Below are 20,002 nucleotides of genomic sequence, written 5' to 3'. Positions count from 1 at the left end.
GAAGCCTTGAAGTGCAACCACAAGATGAATAAAGTAGTAAAAGCATAAATACTGACAATTTATTAGCAGAGTTTACTATTAGGTGCTCTCCTGAGGTCCCTCCTAAAGTCTCTTGGATCAAAGTACTTGTGAAGATTTGGGTAAAGCTAAGGATTCAATGGATGTTTTAGATGTGCATCAGAAGACAATGAAAAATAGTGTTAGTGATGTTTCTTAGAGATGGCTGAAGATAAAGCAGTTGAGGTCATGTTTACTGAGTAATTAAAATGTATTTTCAGAATCACTTATTTTCCTAATAGCTTCTGGTTTGAAGTCACATAAACGATTTGCTGAACCCAAAGAAACTACATCTTCTGTGAAACAGGGTTTTGAGGTCTGTGTGAGCACCTTACAGGTGCAACGCATTGTTCCCAGGGCGTTAATGAGAATCTCAGCACAGTGCTATGCTGTTCATATGTATCTGTTTTTTAAATTGACTTCTTAAGCCATTTATGCGCTTCTGAACATTATTACTTGTTGAGCAATTAAAAAGCAAGCAGATAAGCCATGACTGATAAGTAGGTGAGAGGCAATAAAACAGTTACATGTTTACTTAGGTAGAATGAACCACGGAGGGTTTCTGAGAACAGAAGAAAGTCCACCCAAAACATCATCTGTTTGCATTAACGCACCACCAACCCTGGCCGCAGATTCCACCTATGTAAGAGGTCATCTTCTCCGCCACGGCAAACTTTGACTTCTCCAGCGCTGCAAGCGATGAACCATGACCCCGACTGCGAAAGCGGCCCGCCGCCAGCCCTTTGCACGGCGCACAGCTGTTAATTCCGCCCGCCGCCCGCCGTCACCCGCTGCAGGTGCCCCCCGCTTGCCTCGCCTCGCCCTTACCTGTACTGCCGGACGGCCAGAGCCGCGGCGCGCTGCCGGGGGAAGCCGGGCAGGTGACGGCAGAGGTAGCGCTCCAAGCCACCCTGGTCGAAGCGGTGCTGCGGCCGCACGTCCGTGGTGCCGGGCTCCGCCGCCATCACGCGCTGCCAGCCCGGCCCCGCCCCAGGTCCCGCCCCACGTCGCCGGGGCAACCGCAGCCGCCTTGGTCCGTCCGGGAAAGAGCTCCCCGCCGCCAGGCCAACGGGGCTCCGCGCCGCTGCTTCCGGGAGGCGGTTACCCACCAGCGCGGAGGCCGCCCCGGCTTGTACCCGCCCTGGGCCCCGCGCCGCGCCTTCACTGCCGCCGGGGCTCGGAGGTGCTCAGCCGGCGAGGCTGCGGCCCCTCGGTCACCGCCAGAGCCCGCCCGTTACCCGCCGCCCGGAACTCTGCCCGCGGGGCCGGCGCGCGCGGGGGCCGGCGCTCCCCGGCGCTCCCGGAAGCTCCGCCGGCGAGGGTCGACGTGTCGCTGCGAGCCGCCGCCGCCGCCATGGCGGAGCGGAGCCGGCTGGAGCGGCTGGAGCGGCGCGTGCGGGAGCTGGAGACAGAGCTGGCGCGCGAGAGGGGCGGGCGGCCGCCGCGGGCTCCCATCGAGAGCATGAGCGCCGAGGTGACGGACTCCAACCCCTACAGGTGCCGCCGCCGCCGAGCCTCAGCCGGGGGCGGGCGGGGGGCGGCGGATCCCGGCCGGGCACGGGGCGGCAGTGGCGGCGGGCCGGGCCCCGCCGAGGACGGGGTTGGGGCGGCCCGGCCGCGGCGGGGGGCGCTCTCGGCGCTGCCCCGGCGGGGCCGCCCTGCGCCGGCCTGTGTTACCGCACTGAGGAAAGCCGGCGGGGTGTACGCTTACGTGTTGAGAGGGAGTTAATCTGATTTGCTTGATCAGAAAACTCTGGAAGAGTCGTCGCTGACCTGCTGTCATATTGTTCATTGAAGGAAAAAGTACGGGCTTTGATTCTGTAAATCCAGGACTCATTTGGTATAATAGTGATAGGCTTTCCCCATTTCACTGATGTTATTCACACCAAAAAGAAAAAAAAATAAAGCTTGTGAGCTTCTGCGGGGTTGGCACTCCTTTGCTCTTGCTATTAGGGAGATATCTACAATGGCATTTAGACTGTATCTAGCTGGCAGTCCCAACTGCTGTGAGAACTGCAGGCTTGAGTTTGTTGTTTGGCTGACTTACCTTTAAAATAAGTATGATTTTAAATATCTGAACAGCAAATTACAATTAGAAACGCAGAGAACCTTTTGATAAAGCTATTGTTTTTTTTCTTTGTAGCCGTCTGATGGCATTAAAAAGAATGGGAATAGTCAAAGACTATGAGGTAGGATTGTATTTGCGTTAAAACAACCTTTGTTTTTTTTTTCTCATTAAGATTGCATTTGATGTACTGATTTGTGTTTTATTTCTTTCTACAGAAAATTCGTACCTTTACAGTTGCAGTAGTGGGTGTAGGTGGAGTTGGCAGTGTAACTGCTGAAATGTTGACAAGATGTGGCATTGGTAAGGTAATGACTTTTTTTTTTTCCCTTCCTTGTACTCGTTCATAGTAGATGGACTAGTTCTTTGTATAAAGAGACAGATAAGATTTCCCTTAGTTGATTTTGTCCCAATAAAAGTATTTTGGAGCAAGCACTCAAGAACAGCACTTGGGTAGACATCACGAATGGAATCTTGGTGTCTTTCTTATGTTAGTAAAATTGATTTATGTAGGGCTTCATTCTGTATCATATGGATGATTCTTGTTTGGATGCTTGTCTTCTCTGTGCTCTTATAGGAGTCCATCTGTCTAATAATATTCATCATATGGGATTATTGTAATGGGAAAACAAAGAAAAAGGAGGAGGTAACTTTCAAAGAAGATCAAGTCCTGTGTTATGAGGAAAAAAGGAGATATTAACAAAACTGAAAGGCAGTAAATTTCAAACAGACAGTTTTGTCATAAAACTCAATTTAACATGAAATTCTTAAACTGCTGCTAAATTTTTAGCTTCTAAAAGAAAAAATTGATATGTATATAGATAAAAGAACCTCCAGAGTTAATATAACTAAAAGGAAGAATTTGGGCAAGAACCTGGATATTTGTATTTCCAGGTAAAAACTGACCATTTACTCTGGGAACTTAAGAAGTTTCTCAGTAAGGATGTGATACAATTTTTTTTTTTTTTTTTAATTGTAAGGTTTGTTCCCCCTTTCTCTGAAGGAGCGTTTGCTGTAGGCCAGCATCTTGGGCCTAGGAAAGGACACTGGACTACTAATTAGGAATTTATATAATCCCTGTGTCAGTGAATTGTCTAGTTATCTTAAGTGCATTGAAATACATGCCAAGACACAAATGAAAGAAATAACATTTCCAGTTAATGTCATCATGATAAGTAGGAATGTGAGAACACAGTTGATCGTATTAGTGTCCATGTAGATAATCTCTTGAATATTCTGCTCAGGTTAGATCAAATTAACAAATTGCTTTTTATTAACAGTGATTTTCGTGACTTAAAAAATCAGTTGCTGGTGAATGGCAATTAGAATTCAGTCTTACAATCAGCACTTATTACAATTTATAATTTATTATAAATTTTATAGTATATATTATATGTATATATAATTATTATAATTCTTAGAATTCAGTACTTATAGTGTTGGTAACTTTTTATATATGAACTGGATGGGACTGCAGGTTTGGGTTTTTTGCTCTTTTTTTTTTTTTTTTTTTCTTCTTCCAAGCATGAGTTTTGCTATTTAAAATGGCTTACTGTAGTGCTTTGGTTGCAGAGTCTTTAGGAAGTCACATATGTTGATATAATCTTTATTGTAGCTGCTTCTGTTTGATTATGACAAAGTGGAATTGGCAAACATGAACAGACTCTTCTTTCAACCTCATCAAGCTGGATTAAGTAAAGTGCAAGCAGCAGAGCGTACTTTGAGGTATGTATTTAGAAAAGTGGGTATCAAAACGTATTTACCCAGGATGCTATTATGCAAGTGATTAGAAGTGAAATATCTGTTGCTAAAGTGGCATGGTCTAATTTAGAAATTTGGGTATAAAACATCAGTGGAAATGGTTGATACTTTAATGACATTTTTGTATTGGCAAAAACCTTAATGTAAATGTACTTTTTAAGTATAGCTATTTTTGCTTAGAAGATTGTTCTACCACTTTAGTATGCTTTTTTTCTGACCTAATCTGTGAATTTTTGTCCATATGGGCATATTAGACTTCAGACTGGAAGTTTAAGACTAGCAACGCTTGTGAAGTTAGGAAGTAGGGTGCAAGTTACCCTTGTATTTATTAGCGTTGACTCATGCTGTTTCCCCTGTAAGGAATATTAACCCTGATGTTCAGTTTGAAGTACATAACTACAACATCACGACGCTGGACAACTTTCAACATTTCATGGATAGAATAAGGTAAAATCTGTCAACAAAAGCATATAGCTAACTTCTGCTGGTGTTTGGTTCTAAATACAGCCTCACATTTTCATTGAAAATTTTTTTTTAATTTAGTAAACTTCCAACCGAAAGTCAGTGGGAAATATGTGTATATGAAGACACATTTCTGCGTAGTCTTCAAGAGATTGTGCTAAAGAATATTTATTTTTGCTATAAAGTAGTAATACATTGTATTAGTGCATCTTTAGATTTCCAGTCAAATTTTGTTAAGCTATGAGTCGTGTTGGCTGTTCCGTTACAGCATAACAAATCACATTTTGTCTGCTCTGGTAGTTTGAGGTATGCTTCATAGAATAAAGAAAGAAAATAGTTATTAGTGTATCTCACAGATGAGTTCTGAAATAACTTTTTCCTATTTGCAAGTGTGTTGTACAAAGATAAACTATTTCTCCTAATATTTTGTACTTCATTTTTTCACTTGTGAGAGATGCAAGTGTATACTATGCAAAACTTCCCTTAATCTAAAATGCCCATGTATATGAAACCCAGCTTCAGTGTGCTGCTGTTCCTGGCAGCTGTTTTACTGCTGAAATACAACGCTAGTTGTGCGAGTGAAAAAGAAGGTACAAGTTTTGTTAGAAATGTACTTCCTGCGTGTTTCTCTAATCTGAAGATGCATGTTGATTGTCATGTTGGTATTTTGGTCCACTAGCAATTTCATGCAAACTTCTGATATTTATTCCAGTAACGGTGCGCTAGAGGAAGGGAAACCTGTCGATCTTGTTCTAAGCTGTGTGGACAACTTTGAAGCTCGCATGGCAATTAACACGGTAAGGCCATCTAGGGCATGCTTGGACTCTTGATGAGCTTGTGGAGTAAGTATTTTTCTTCCGCAATAGCTGGAAATTGTAGGGACTAGAGAAAAGACAGGACCTTACCAAGAATCTTTTGAGAAAGTTCCTCCTCATGTTTCTTTAAATTAATCTGAGCTTTTATCATTTTTTGTAAAATGCATTCTATGTGCATAAGTACAACTGTAGTCTTTTAAGTGCCTAGCAGATAATGCTTAGTAAAGGAGTAAGTGTTGTAAATCCTCTCTGAATTTCCAAATTATTTTCTTTATATGTATGTAGTATCAAAGCCTAGCATGTTGAATCTTATAAGCTTCCTTAAAACCATGTATAGCTAATTGTACACTTCATATGACTTTTTAAATATTAAAAAGTGTCTTAAGGTTGTACACCTAATCACACTATTTTTCTTTACAGTAGCACCCAGTGCAGAATATTATGCAAAATGCATGTTTTCTGTTATCATTCACAGCTAACTGATCTACAAATTATATGCGCTGAATGTGCACAGATATGCTATATCCAGGCCATTAAAAGTATGAGGGTGTAGTGTGTCCAGTTAGATTTGGGAGTGTGGATCTAGTAACTGGATTTCTAATGCCTGTATCAATTCAATACTGCCTTTGTTTTGACAGGTCTTCATGCAAGCGCAAAGGCCTAGCTTCATGAGGACAGCTTGAGTTGTCCTTTCATTTTTACTCTCTTACAGTTTCTTTCCTTCCTTTTCTGTTCTTCTTCTTGACTAATAATCTTCTGGCTTTAAGACAGAAAGGCTCTATGTTTAATCAGTCTCAATTTACAACTTATTTTTCCATTAAACTTCCACATTGCTGATGTGTGCATTTGTTTTTTTAAGGCCTGCAATGAACTTGGACAAATCTGGATGGAATCTGGAGTGAGTGAAAATGCAGTGTCAGGACATATACAGCTGATCATACCTGGTGAATCTGCTTGTTTTGCGGTATGCAGTGCTCTGCAGGATTGCTGGGTTTTTTTGTTTTTTTTGTTTTTTTTTTTTTAAATGGGACTGGGAGTATGAAGATCAGCTGGCTAGTGAATGTGATCTTGGCACAGCTGATGGGAGTAGCTTAAAATATGGTGTTTGTGTGATCTGTGGGGTTTTTTTTAATGCATTTTTAAAACTGAATTTCTTTATTTTCCACAGTGTGCTCCTCCACTTGTAGTTGCTGCAAATATTGATGAGAAAACGTTAAAACGAGAAGGAGTTTGTGCAGCGAGTCTTCCTACCACCATGGGTGTTGTGGCAGGAATTCTTGTACAGAATGTTCTGAAGTAAGTGACTGAGTTGCTGCTGCTCAGTGTGTGCTGCACTATGGTATGAAGAACTCTGAAGAGATCTTTCATATTGATTGGTCTGATTCTTTTTAAATATCTGCGGCTTATATCTGTGGCCTATTTCCTAAAGGTATTGGTATCATTAGGCAGGGCTGAAATACATACTGCTTGAATCACAGAAGTCTTTATTTTGGCATTGCTATTTTTAATAGAACTTTTCAGGGGCAGGGAAAGGTTTTAAGTGTTTTCCTAAGAGTTTTTACTGTGTACACACATGGGGGGGGGAGTTGTATTTTTTTTTCCTCTTAGTTCTGTATTTAAACAAGCTCCCATGTGACATCATTGACCTATAGGCAGAAATGATAGAGGGCTAACTCACCTTTGAAATTTTGTACATGAACAAGGAAAAAACAATTTCTTGTGCAGCCTTGGTATTATAAAAATCTGAGGTGAAACAAAAATAGTTATACAGCAATATGAAATATTTTATTGTTTTTCAAAATTAGTCATATGACTTCAGCTGTTTTAAAAAAAAATTGCATCTCTCTGCAAGGAAAATTTGTGAACAATTTTTTATGTTTTCTTTCAGTTTCAAAATGATGCATCGTCTTTCCCCAGCATCTTATTATCGAAACTTACCAACTCCATGCAGGATGTTTTCCCTTTACTTCAGTTCTCTCAGTGCTTAAACTTTGGAAGTGACTGGATGTAGTATTCAAAGTTATGCTTAAAAATATCTAGAGAATAGGATCATACTTTGTTTAGCCAATTTTTAGCCTTAGCTTGGTTTTGTTAGAGTTGTCCAAAAATTTCTAGTTTCTATGTTTGCAATTATGCCTATATACAACAAAGCTTTGTTTTCAGTTGTGCAGACAGGTATTGCATAGAATTGCATAACAGCAGCTGTTTGTCTTTAATGAAGAAGGCAAGTTTCAAATGTTACACTTTAAACTTGCATTTGTATTGCAAATTTGACCCTGGAGATAGATTAGGCTGGTTCTGATCAGCTGTTGAAAACTCTTCCTTCGTAATACCTGGCATCTGAATCTATCAAGTAGGAATGAGTTTAGGCATAGGAGAAAATTACTTACATATTACTCTAAACATATTTTTTCAGAGACTGTAGCTGACTGTTCTCACACAAATACACCAACACACCACAAGAGGACCTGATTCTGTATTGATGCAGTTATGCTGTTGTCAGTAACTCAAGTGACTACAGCTTATTTTAGGACAATTGCAATAACGTAAGTGAAGTCACTACGGGTCAGTGGTATGACTGTGCACTCCAGAAGCTCTTTAGGGAAAAAAATGATTGCCTGAGCAACTGAGGTGTTATGTTTGCATCCATATATAAGGACCTGCTTTCTCATTTTGTTTTTCTAGATATCTGCTGAATTTTGGCACTGTGAGTTATTATCTTGGTTACAACGCAATGCAGGATTTCTTTCCAACTATGGCTATGAAGCCAAACCCACAATGCGGTGACCAAAATTGCAGAAAACAGCAGGAAAATTATAAGGTAAAAATGGTCTTATACTTTAGTAAAGTCTTGAGAACAAAGCAAGCTATGAAACTGTAGTAAAAGAAAACTGTCATCACTACTCCAGTTTTCAGTGGCCTTATCTTCAGGTGATTACATGAATTTCTAAAAATACTTACAGTTATCTTAAGGGTAGGCAGTGACTTGCATGCAGTTATATCAGATAAGATGTTTTTCTGCAGTAATTGCTCAACCTTTCTGGTAGTCATATGTTACTGTCTTTGAGTGTTAAAGCTTTTTTTTATTTTTTATTTTTGCTTGTACTTTGCCTTTTAATGCCTAAGGAAGTTCTAAACTGTGACTGCATATCTTAAATATTAAAATAATTGTGAATATTAAATTTGATCTTTCTTGCTCTTGTTGAAAATTGGACTGTTACATGTATTATTAGGTGTTTTTGTGTTCTTTCTTCAGAAGAAAGAAGCTGTGCAATCAAAACAAGAAGTAATTGAACAGGAAGAAGAAATAGTACATGAAGACAATGACTGGGGTAAGTAATCAACTGGAGACTCAATGATGTCACCAGTATAAAGTATTTCAATTATATTCTTCATGTTGGGTGAACACAGTATAGAGTACTTGTCACACTTCCTTCCTTCCTTTATTTATTTATTTTAGCTTACGTTGCTTGATTACTGCTGGCTTTTCACTGATTTTGATAGTAATGTTAACACAAATTGATGCAGTTTTAGTATACTGAGCAGACTTTAGGCTCAAGAGTTAACAATGTTTAAGTAAAGTAGTTTCTCAGATGATGATCTGAAGATATGAAGATGTCAAAATATGTATTCATTAGATTGTGGGTATCTTTAATACACAAAGCAAGTCTTTGTTTTGTGTCTCAATTTCCCTGTGTCTTCCTTTTAAATCTAAAGAGCATTTGTCATTTCCACCACCACTTATACTATGGCATCCTCATAGTTCTTTATATTCCTCTGAGGACTTCAAATTTGAAAGAATTGTTCTTAAGAAACTGTAAGCACATTTTTTTTATAAACATGTCAAGAATGCATATGCATGTTCTGTTTATTACATTATATAGAGAATAATCTTACCTTACCATTGGGAAGACTTTCCTCACAATAAGATTTAAACTGTGAGAAAATAAAGTCCTAAAGAAGTGCAATTCTTGCCCATAACGTACAAGTATGGAATCATTTCATATATTCTAAAGGAAAACACTTTGCATTGATAATGGGGATGAAGTAGTTAAAAGCAGAAAGATCTTCTATTTCAAATTTTCTGTTTTTCAGAAAAGTAGCTGCAGTTTTTCCTCTAACATATTGATTAAAGAACTCTTTCTTATTTTTAATGGGGTTCTCATTTCTTTTTAATGCAAAGGCATTGAATTAGTATCAGAAATTTCAGAAGAGGAGCTGACGGCTGCTTCTGGTCCAGTACCTGATCTTCCAGAGGGAATTACTGTAGCATATACTATCCCAAACAAGGTAATATGCACTTCACTATTTATTCTTTTAGAATACACTTATTTTTGAAGTATATCCTACACATTAAATTTATAATAGCTATCAGTTTGGGTACCATTTAAACCTAAAATAAAATTCCATCTTAAACAATTCCAGTAAAACTGTATCTCGGCCCATTCCACCAGTGTTTTCTATGATCCAGTCTCAATTGTTCTTCTGAAAAATAAATTTCTTTAAAGTTAGTGTGAATGTAGTTTTGAGGTGACAGAAGTGAATGTATTTCATATTTTGTGTCCTAGTTGTAAGCAAACATAATTTTCTCAGTGACTAATATTTTTTACTATATTTGTCTTTTAAAAGGATTGTGTAGTCAAAGTGAAATTAATGATCTGGGGAACACAATTTGTATGTGTTGCTGTCAGAACATTCTAAATCCTAATCAGAACGGAGCATATCTTTTGTAGACCACTTTGCTGTTAAATCACTGGAGCCTAATCTTACAATTGTGTTCTTGGTTCTAAGAAAATGGCATTGGGAGGGGGATGTTTGCGTGCTATTTTTCTTCCTAATTTTTTCTCCTGTTACTAATAGGAAGAGAATGCTGTAACTGATGAAACAGTGGCAGAGTCTGAGGAAAGCCTAGAAGAACTCATGGCCAAAATGAAAAACATGTAGCAAAATGTATATTAAATTTCTGGGAATTTGGATTGACATTGGATTATGAGGAAAAACAGACCCCCCCCCCCCCCCCCCCCGAAGCTTATTTTTGAACTTCTGCTGAAATGGAACTGTTACTTGGGGTGGGGGGAAGAGACAGAGTTATCTTGTTTGTTTCTGTCTGCCTATTCACACCTCTTCAAAATACAAAGTGCTATTGTAAGTTTTGTAAGTTTTAACTTCTCAACGTTTCTAGGGTCCAGATATTCAGTGGAAAATTAAAGGTGATGGATAAGCTATCAAAAGTAAGCATAGCATATTATCTGCAATCTCATGTCATCAACTGAGCAGATACTATAGGATAAGTGAAACATGCACTCTGCTTGAGTGGACTGAATAGGTCAATGGCTGATGATAGTGCCTCACTCATATTGCTGCTTCCAATCTTCCATGCACATGTCCTAGTTACTTCTCACTGGTCTTTGTTTAAATTCTTGGCATGGATTGTGCTGTGGTTATTTTTTGCGAGTAAATGGAACGTTTCAGCCTTTTCATCACCAAGATGGAATATATTTTTAAATTTCTCTGTTTTTGTCAGTTTTACTACTGCATGTTCTTAAATAGTTGCCTATATGTTTCCCCTGTGATCATGCTTTTGAGTATGCCGTAGCAAGGCATAAGAGGTTTTTTTGTTAGTAGATAATTGTGCTAGCTGACAGGGTATTAACATGTCATCACTTGAGCTGGCAGATGATCCTTATGATGAAATCCGTAAGAATTACCAGTAACACTGGAATTCATAGGAGATTTTGTCTCTCTCTTTGAAAAGCTAAATATTTTATTTTTGTTCGTTTCTAAAAGCTTAACTATAATTCTGAACCACTGCCATCTCATGGGGTATATTAGAGAAAATACTTAATCCGAGTTGCATATTAAAGTTTCTAAAATTAGATGCTCTAAACTATTAATGTTGCAGGTATCTTCAGTGGAGTAGCTGAGCTATTGTATTTGTCTTGTAAATAATGTTAGTACAGTACTACTAACTTTTAAATTATCATGTATTAAACTGACCTGTAAATTATCCTGTAAATGTACACATTCTGTATTGCCAGTACCCTACAGATGACTAATATACTGGAATTACCGATTTAAGATATTTTAAGTGCTCTAGTTGTCTATTGCAGAACTCTATTGCTATTTAGATTTGGCTTAGAAGAATGTGCATTTCAGTCTCTAATGTAATGCAAGTATTTTCAACTTCTGCTGTTCAAAAGCCTTTTCAGAGCAGGATGATACCAACACAGAACTGCCTAGTACATGGTAGTAGCAGTATCCAACTACTAGTATTTTGAAGATGCTTCTGTTTCTTGGGATAACTGAATGAATACTTGGTTAAAAATTTATTTCTCATTGCTGAGCTCTTAAGCAATAATTACAAGCTTCAAAATCTGTTTCCTCCATAGTTGATACTAGAGTATATTTAAACAAAAATCATCTCTGAAGCTACTGATTCTTTTTGGAGGGGAGATGTATTATACCATAAAACAGAAGATGTGGTTTAGTTTGAGTTCAGTTCTGGCGAGACCAGATTTTAGGAATTAACTGTACAGAGCTATGGGAAATAAACCAGTGAGACCATTAAAAAGGTACAGACTTGAATTGGCATCAGAGAGAGTCCAGAGTCCATCATTCCAGAGTCTGCATTAGCTTGATCCAAGTGTCAGTTTAAGTGTTACTTTTATTTCTTTGTGAGAGACTTTACCTTTCTTTGGGGAACAATAAAAATGAGGCATTCACTTGACTCTGGAAATGCTGAGGCAAATGGTTGACTCATTTCTATGATGAGTCAGTTAAGCTTGAGACTATTTGGCTGTAGACATTACTGCTATCACATGATTGATAGTTTTACAATAGGCAACTGTTTACAGTTTTATTTCATGTACAGTTTTAGGAGCAAACTCATATGTTATCGTCACCACGCTTTTGGAGCATGCAAAAGGGTTCTTGTATTACTTTCTCACTTTCAACTAATACACAAGAATTTGAAATCATTACAGAATTTGAGTGTACTAATGGTTAAAATTCAGTTCAGTACTGAACTTAAATCAGCTTTAAGAATTTTTCCAATTAAAAAGGCATTTACAAGGATAATTTACTCTGCCTGGAAAACCTAATGGAAAATCTATGACTTTTTGTTATGGCATAATAAATGAAGCATATTGCAACAGTTAGTTGGGCTTTGAACATTTATTTGACAATCTTAAAAACTTTCAATTTTCACAGTGTATCATGAATGTTATTGAGATGTTGGTATTCTGACTGTATTATTGAATCTGAAGACTTTCTGTTTTGAGGTGGAGTTCTCCTGTACAGAAGTATTAAATATATTACAGCATTTGCTTATACCAGATATACAAGTTATGTACTCTTATGTGCATGAGGTAAAACTACAAACACATGAGCAACTGTCTTGAGAGCACAGTCAACTATGGTTATAGCCTCATAAGCTCATGACCAGCAAGATCCTCCACTAATACTCATGATCATGCTTTCCGTAAGAACTTTTCTTCAGGTTGTCAGGGAAAGTAAACTGTCTGCTCATTGTCTTTGCTAATGGACCATGGGTGGTTGCAACTTGCTACTTTTTAGGAACTGATTTTTTCTTTCAAAAGTAACAGTGCAATTAAATTCACTTATGAATAAAGGGGAGAGAAGTAAATTGAGGAAAGAATAGTAACAATCAGAGTTGGAAATCATTCAGTGGGGAAAGCTTAATAGGACACTGAAGGTTCCTCTTCAGTTGAACTATCAATGTGAAGGAAAACTGTTCAGGAGAGGAAGATACCATTATACATGTTAAAATCTGAGCAGAGCTGACAGGCTAACCCAGGCACCTGCTAATGCGTAACACTGTCCTTATTGGAGGGATTTATCGGGTATGAGAAGAGCAGGTAACAGAAACAAGTATAGGCTTCTGATTGAAGAAGTGAGACGGTTTGGGGTTTTTGTTTGTTTCTTAACTCTGTAGCAATCCTGCAAAGAAACAAGCCCATAAGGTAGCTGGAATACAGTGAAAAACTTTTGATCAGAACTGTTTTCTGGAGTAAGAAAAAATATCCAGAAAGCTATTACAAACTATAGACTGTGGCTATATTGCAATAGCTTCAAGTGCTACTTCTGAATTTTTTTTAACTAAAAATTTAATTTTAAAGATCAAGTTTGGATTTGTATGTTTGTTTAGTACAGTATGAAACTGGTAATTTGCCAAGTTATAGCCCTGCCGAAATATTAAATCCCTTCTAATCAGAACAAAAGCTGAAAGAAGTTAATTTTAACTCCATTAAAAACACAAAAAAGATTGTGGAAGCTAAGTACCCCTTTGAGATAAGGGTTATTTGCAATTTCAGACTGGATCAAATTATACATCAGTTACATCTGAAATATTGTAGTGAGGCTTCAATTAATTTTTTACTTATATTCCTTTTATTATAAAAAGTCTTTTTTAATACTTATTTAAACTGATTCACAGGTTTACGCACTGAGTAAGAACAAACATCAAATTGATACTTCCAGGTGACTAGAATATTAAGAAATACATCCTGTAGATTTGAGTAGCATCTATTTATCTGATGACAAACTATTTTGCATCAGTGGGTTTTCTGTCTAATACAAGCCTTCTTGTATTTTAAGGGATTAAATGAGATTAAATAGTGAAAATATCATTAGAGGGTAAACAACAGGGAATCATGTCATACTCATCTTCAGTCTAGTTCCTCACTGGAAATATTTCTACTAAGCGTAGCTGAATCTGACACCCTTTGGAAAGCTTTAATTGTAGATGATGTTGTATTTAGATGTATTTTCTTCCCAGGGAAACCAGTTATTTTTGCACAAGTCCCTTGAATATAAGCTTGCTTAAAGCTGAAACCAACCTGCAAGTAAAACTTTGGGTGGAACAGTATTTGACTTTTCAAAATTACTATCTATACAGAAACAACTTTAAAACTTTCTGAAGAGGCAGAAAGGGTTGACGAAACACAAAATACATAAGTGGCCTAAGCCAGGCTATTGCAACATAGAAATAAGAACTGTCATGTAGAGTATATACAATTAGTTCAACCTATCTTTGTTGTTATAATCTCGGCTCTTGGCCCAAGAGGTATCAAAGTACCGTGTTTTTGGCATTAGCTCTAACTTGAGCAAGTAATTAATATGCATGTCTATATACAATGAAAGAAACTGTTTGTACCATACAGTCCATAAAGTTAACATGAACAGATTTCAATCTTAACATGTTTCCCTTTTCAGTCCAGAAGGTAGTTTTAGGTCCCAAAATACTATTTTATTCCAGGAAACACAGATTTTTCTTAATATTTTTATGTCTAACTTAAAATGTCAACAGAGACTACCTTTAAATTTGAGCAGTATCATATCACCTTTGTCCATGTTCCAGGAAGACATTTGGTGACAATGCACTTTTCAAACTGAATGTATCTCCACTTGATGAATGCCAGGAAGTTGCTTTGCCACCTATCAACAAAGTCTCTGCTTCTTTTATTTCCATAGCTCTCTTGTAAAGTTCAGCCGCCTTCTCAAAATCTCCTCCTTCATAGCTTTGGGAGAAGAGTAGAACAAAGTTGAAACAAAAGAAATCTCTCAGTTTGCTCATCTGAAATGCACACACTGCTACCAGCAAATGTAGTTATGGCTACCTGCTTCCTTAATAAACATGCAATTCTAGTATGTTTTATCTACAAATTTTTATAGTAGTTCCCCCTTCATATGGCCGGAACTTATAATCTTACCTGAGCACAGCCAAGTTCTTTAAAGTTTCTCCCACACGAGGATGCATATGACCAAAGCTGTCTTCATAAATCTTTAATGCACATTCATAAAGAGGTAAAGCTTCAATCTGCTTTTTCTTTGGTTAGTAGAAAGTTGTTTGTTAGAGAGCTATATGACATTTGTCCTTTTTTCCACATCCTATCAGTACATCCTAGATACAAATTCACATACATTCAACCAGAAAAGGTCTTTTGAGTTTTTTTTTTAAACTACTGTTGACAGATGAAGATGATGATTGAGACTGTCAAAGCAGTTCACTTTCACTTATAAACCCAGTTCCCATTATTAGGGTCTGGACTTCTTAGGGAGTTTTGAAAATTTCAGCCTACATACCTGAATGTTTTGAGTTATCAAATGCTCTTTAAGCATTTTACCTGAACCAGCTTTAATCTCTGCTTAAAATCAGATAGGCAGACTACAAAAATATGGAAAACAAGAAAACAATCTACAGCTTGCTCCTGCTGATGCTAAGTAAGGAATTTGGTAACAGGCTGATTACACTTCCTCAAATCTCATGTTAATGTGGACTACAAAGTCAACTGGTGTAGCCATCTCAGATTTTTAGTTACGCAGAGTCACAGTTGATCAAGGTGGGCACTTGTCATTCATGGAAATATATTTCAATGGGTAACATTTCCCTCTGAGCCAGTGGTGTAGGTGTGCTCCATCACACTGGAAGGACTGCTGCATTGCAGGAAGTACTATATTCTAGCTGTAGTCTTAAAATCATGTGGGCATTTTGAACAATTTAAAGAGCATTAGCCCGAGTGTCCTTGTGTAATGCCAGTCACAGCAATTACCTATTGCCTGCATACATTTTCCTTGCCAGTTTTTAAAATAGAACCTAAGAATTGGCAAGTCCTATAAGGAGTTCTCTTTTAAATGCAATTACGTTCCTTTGATATCATTTAGGTGCACTCATAAAAAAAGGCCTTAGATAGGAATAATAAACGCATAAGACGTGAACAACTTACCATCTGACAATAAAGAACAGCAAGATTCACCAAAGCAGTAGCTACACTAGGGTGTTTTGGGCCAAATGATTTCTGTCGAATTTCAACAGCTAGTTCATACAGAGGAACAGCCTTGTCAAGTTTTCCCTAGAAAATAACCGAGAAAAAATGATTCTGTTATCTTGGTGTACCAGAATGATAACAGTAAAATCTTTTTACAATAAAAAGCTTGGAGAAGTTGAAATTATTTCTAGAAGAAGGGTTTAACTTTGGTCAACTCATAGTTATATTCAGCACAGATTCTTTATTGTGAATATTAGGACTTAGTTTTGCAAAATACTGAGTATATTCAACTCACAATGAAATCCTTACATCTAAATTAAAATAATTACATATGCTGCAGGATTGGGAATGTGTTTCCTGGCTATGTCTACTATTGGCAATATCTTCCTTTTTTCAATATTTAATTTTTTCCACGAGTGTCTAATTAAGAAGACTTAAAAAAAACAATCAATCAGTTTTACTTTTATCCAAATAATTTTCTCCATCTGTATTCCCTCATCCTGCCATAAGTGACAGAGCAGAGAGTTTATTTTGATCTTAAAGGGCCTAAATTTTACTGCTGATAAGGGAATGTAGGTGCCTTAATTTTTGAGCAGTTTTGAGCAGTTTTCTATTTACTGAAGCTGTGTTCACACTGTCTTCTTTGGAACACCTGCAGTGCTCAATGCCATTTCAAATACCTGTCTCTTCCCATTCACCATACTGAGAATTCAGCTTCTTGACTTTGTCTCTCTGCCTCTCTTATTTTCCAACTAGTTTACTGTAGATGATTATTTTCCCAGTAAATCTGTTTTGCTCCAATCTGCTCACATATTACCTGGATATACTTGGGAAATATGCTTATTTTTCCACTATTAGAATGTGAATTCTCATACTTAAAAGCAATTAGAAGATCAGTAACTGCAAACTTCCGTTGTATAATCCTTCATTATAATTGCAAGCTTCAAGTTCAAACTTCATCCTTATTTCTTCAAAGCATCACCATGCCACAGTTGTGATGATCTGCAAGTCATAGGGATTCAGTACTTTTATCTATAAATAATTGTCATTTTCTATATCGGACTCCTGTCCCTTTTCTTCCTCTACTCTTCCTTGTATCACTGGTTCACTGTGCATTTTAATTTATGCTCCTTCAAACTGATAGAGAGCTGTTTGATGCAAATATGGAGTGCTTTTGCATAGTCACAGGTTTCTAGCAGCATCAAAATTCTAAGCTGAAGTGAGCACAGAACTTGTGACCCAGAACCATTTGACACACAAACCAGCAGGCAACAGTTATTGTACAAAGCCCAGGAAAATTTGATCCAAGAGATGATCTTCAAAGATTCTTTTCTTTTTAAAGAATGGTAAAACATGAAATACAAAAGGAAAAAACTTCTTGTTATCCTCCTCTGAATCTGAACATAGTTAGCTAGAAAGCTAACTAAGCTAGAAAGCTGATCTGTATATGTCGAATCTTGCAACTGCCTGTCCAAAGACAGACTGTGATAAATACTGCTAGAGCTAGACACCACTCATACACTGATGATAAAGACTGGTTAGAGTGATCAACTGCAAACACTAACATTCAGAAAGCATTCTGAAGTGATGCAACTCAGAGAAGTTTATACTACTGTTAATTTTATTCCATGTAGTTAGAGTTTCCAACAGGGAAGAGCTCTCATCCTTCACTGAGCCAAACCAAGCTGAAAGTGGCTCAGCCACACAGTTTATTTGTAAAGTATTACCTACCTCACAAGTCTTAAAGTTACTGTAAGTTCAACTGTAAAGTTCAAGGTCATTATGTAAAAAGAGGGAGAACTATTCTTAGACCTTAAAACACAATTTTTCCATCAAGACACATCTGACAAAACTCCTGTGCTTGGATGTCATGTACCAGATACCAAAGAACCTAAATACAGCTGGGAAGAGATTCCCTCACCGCAGCCGTAACACTAGTTTTTAACCAAATCAGAGATTCTCTTTTGTGATGAATACTGAGCAGTTTCATCTACACGATAAAGGGCACTTGTAAGCATGCAGGACACTGAAGACTTTATTCATAAACAGCTTATCTTTAAGTAAAGTGTGTCCTGCAAAAGATACTGGGCCTTTTGATAACAGACTGAGGCCACTTCACTACATCTTGTATGCATATGTGTAAGATACCAATAGCTGACAAAATTCCCACACCCCCTTCCTTCAGGGCAGAAACACTGTAACACTGCAAGGCATTACAGTTATTTGAGCTGGTACAAAAAAGATAACAGGCCTTTGCTCACCATTTTTTTGTACAGCACTGCAAGGTGTTTCACAGTATAAGCCAAGGAGGGATGATCTGGAGCCAGCGCTTGCCTCCTGATGTCTAAAGCTCTTTCATAGAGCTCCTCCGCCTTATCATAGTGCTTCTTCTCATTGTACAAGGCTGCTAGGTTGTTGAGGGACTGTGCACAGTCTGGGTGGTCAGGTCCCAGGACACTCTCTCTCATTTCCAAGGAGCGCTTCAGAAAAAGCTCTGCTGTCCTACAGAACACATTTGTTCAGCAATACTTTAAAACTGGTTACATCTACATAGGCTGTAGTGGCTTTTGGAGATAGAATTAACTCAGCCTTGGAAACTGCAGAAATTCTGGCATCTGGTAATGGGCTTTCATTCTCCTCTGGACAAGCACATGCAGGATTAGCAAGTCATTTGAGCAGTGAGTAACTACATATGCCAGACACAGTCCTGCCATGCAGGCTAACCATAAGAATGAAGGTAGAAAGTTAATTAATACATTTCTGTGCATCTCCAAGCCCCACTGCTAGGGATATAAAAGCCAGTCTAGCAGATTTCAGCAAACATTACATTATTCTGTAGCTCCCCATTCCTTTACTTGACCTACAATTCTTAGGCATTCAAAAAGTTCTACTGACTTCTGTGCAGCTCCTCATAGTAGTCAAGTGCTTTCACGACTAAAGCAATAGTTGAATGTGAGTAAAGGCTCACACATTTTTCTAATAACTTTAAAGATCATACAACAAATTATAGGGTTTAGCAGATAGCTTTCATACCACAGATGGAGAGACAGGAACAGGTTTTATATATGTGATGAGCTAGATTCTCATTGTAGAATCTGTCTAGAAGTGATGAAGTGGGAAAGATTCTCTATAATGGCACCATTGAAGCATTTCCCTATCAAAAGCACACTTTATTATCTCACTAGTGTACTACTAATGCACTGCAGATTTACAGCAGTCATCTACCACAAACAATGGGCGATCCCCATATAATACTGGCAGCAGCCACTGTAACTAGGTAGTTTGTCATCCTGACATACACACAAATTCTGTGCGGCTCTATTCCCAAGAGGTCAGTTTAGTAAATTGGAAAAAACCATTTCACATTATAGAGAAAGAGACCATTTACACTCAGAACCGTAGGTTCAGTTCTGGAGATCTTAACAAGTGTCAAAAGGTGTCCTTCTCTCTATGTAAGGGCTAGAAGACCAAGTGTGATAATATGTAACAACTGGTAAAGTGATGCACCCTTCTGTCATTGATTTCATTCTAACTGCATCAAATGAGCAAAAAATTCAGCCTCGGACTTGCTGATTCAGAACAGATGCACAATACTCCACTAAGAAAAAATGATATAAACCTCAGCCAGAAAAAGGCTTATACTTGTGCTCACCCACAACATTGTGGAAAAACGGTTACTCTAAAAGTAGACTGTGTTAAGACAGGAACTTAATATGAACAGTGTAGAATATAAAATGATCTTGTATGAGATCAGGCAGCTATTGTTATCTTCTTTTGCTCCTCTATAATCATTCACTTTGGCTTGACTTCATGATAGTAAACTGTGAAAAACACGTCCAACAGCTGTTATGAATCAATTCCTTTGCTGTAAAGATCCTGCATTTAAATGAGGCTCTATGGGCAGGCATCCTATATTGCAATATACTTCTGTAGGTCTCCGACAACTGCTAGCAGCTTAAAAATTGGATATAGGAAGAATGTAAAAACACTTCCAGAACTTACTCTCTGCTTCTTTACTGTGCACTTTCTTTCATTACTGAAAAAATTCAGCTTAG

General features: G+C 37.9%; 3 protein-coding genes across 3 annotated transcripts in view; 1 reads left to right on the top strand and 2 right to left on the bottom strand.

Moving 5' to 3' along the window:
- ACAD11 (acyl-CoA dehydrogenase family member 11) overlaps positions 1 to 1,022 on the bottom strand; it is a 34,245-nt gene extending 33,223 nt beyond the window's left edge. Inside the window, exon 1 of the mRNA XM_013950777.2 lies at positions 886 to 1,022. Coding sequence (XP_013806231.2) covers positions 886 to 1,022 — 137 coding nt within the window. The remainder of the gene's footprint in view (positions 1 to 885) is intronic.
- Positions 1,023 to 1,389: 367 nt separating this feature from the next.
- Positions 1,390 to 10,178, top strand: UBA5 (ubiquitin like modifier activating enzyme 5). The gene is made up of 12 exons (XM_067291392.1): positions 1,390 to 1,554; positions 2,201 to 2,246; positions 2,341 to 2,430; positions 3,738 to 3,847; positions 4,244 to 4,330; positions 5,058 to 5,142; positions 6,020 to 6,124; positions 6,329 to 6,456; positions 7,846 to 7,981; positions 8,417 to 8,492; positions 9,344 to 9,450; positions 10,021 to 10,178. Exons 1-12 carry the CDS (start codon positions 1,412 to 1,414, stop codon positions 10,102 to 10,104), a joined length of 1,197 nt encoding a protein of 398 aa, XP_067147493.1. The 5' UTR covers positions 1,390 to 1,411; the 3' UTR covers positions 10,105 to 10,178.
- Positions 10,179 to 12,318: 2,140 nt separating this feature from the next.
- The window catches only part of NPHP3 (nephrocystin 3), a 29,178-nt gene continuing 21,494 nt past the window's right edge, over positions 12,319 to 20,002 (bottom strand). The window contains exons 24-27 of the mRNA XM_067291391.1: positions 18,209 to 18,449; positions 15,906 to 16,031; positions 14,892 to 15,007; positions 12,319 to 14,699 (exon numbers count right to left, since the gene is read on the bottom strand). Of these exons, the coding sequence (XP_067147492.1) occupies positions 14,519 to 14,699; positions 14,892 to 15,007; positions 15,906 to 16,031; positions 18,209 to 18,449 (664 nt within the window). The 3' untranslated portion in view covers positions 12,319 to 14,518. The remainder of the gene's footprint in view (positions 14,700 to 14,891; positions 15,008 to 15,905; positions 16,032 to 18,208; positions 18,450 to 20,002) is intronic.

This window comes from Apteryx mantelli, chromosome 2, assembly GCF_036417845.1.
Source record: "Apteryx mantelli isolate bAptMan1 chromosome 2, bAptMan1.hap1, whole genome shotgun sequence".
Taxonomy (NCBI): Eukaryota; Metazoa; Chordata; class Aves; order Apterygiformes; family Apterygidae; genus Apteryx; species Apteryx mantelli.
Note: the sequence above shows the minus strand (reverse complement) of the source record. Positions and strands in the feature narration are given on the sequence as shown.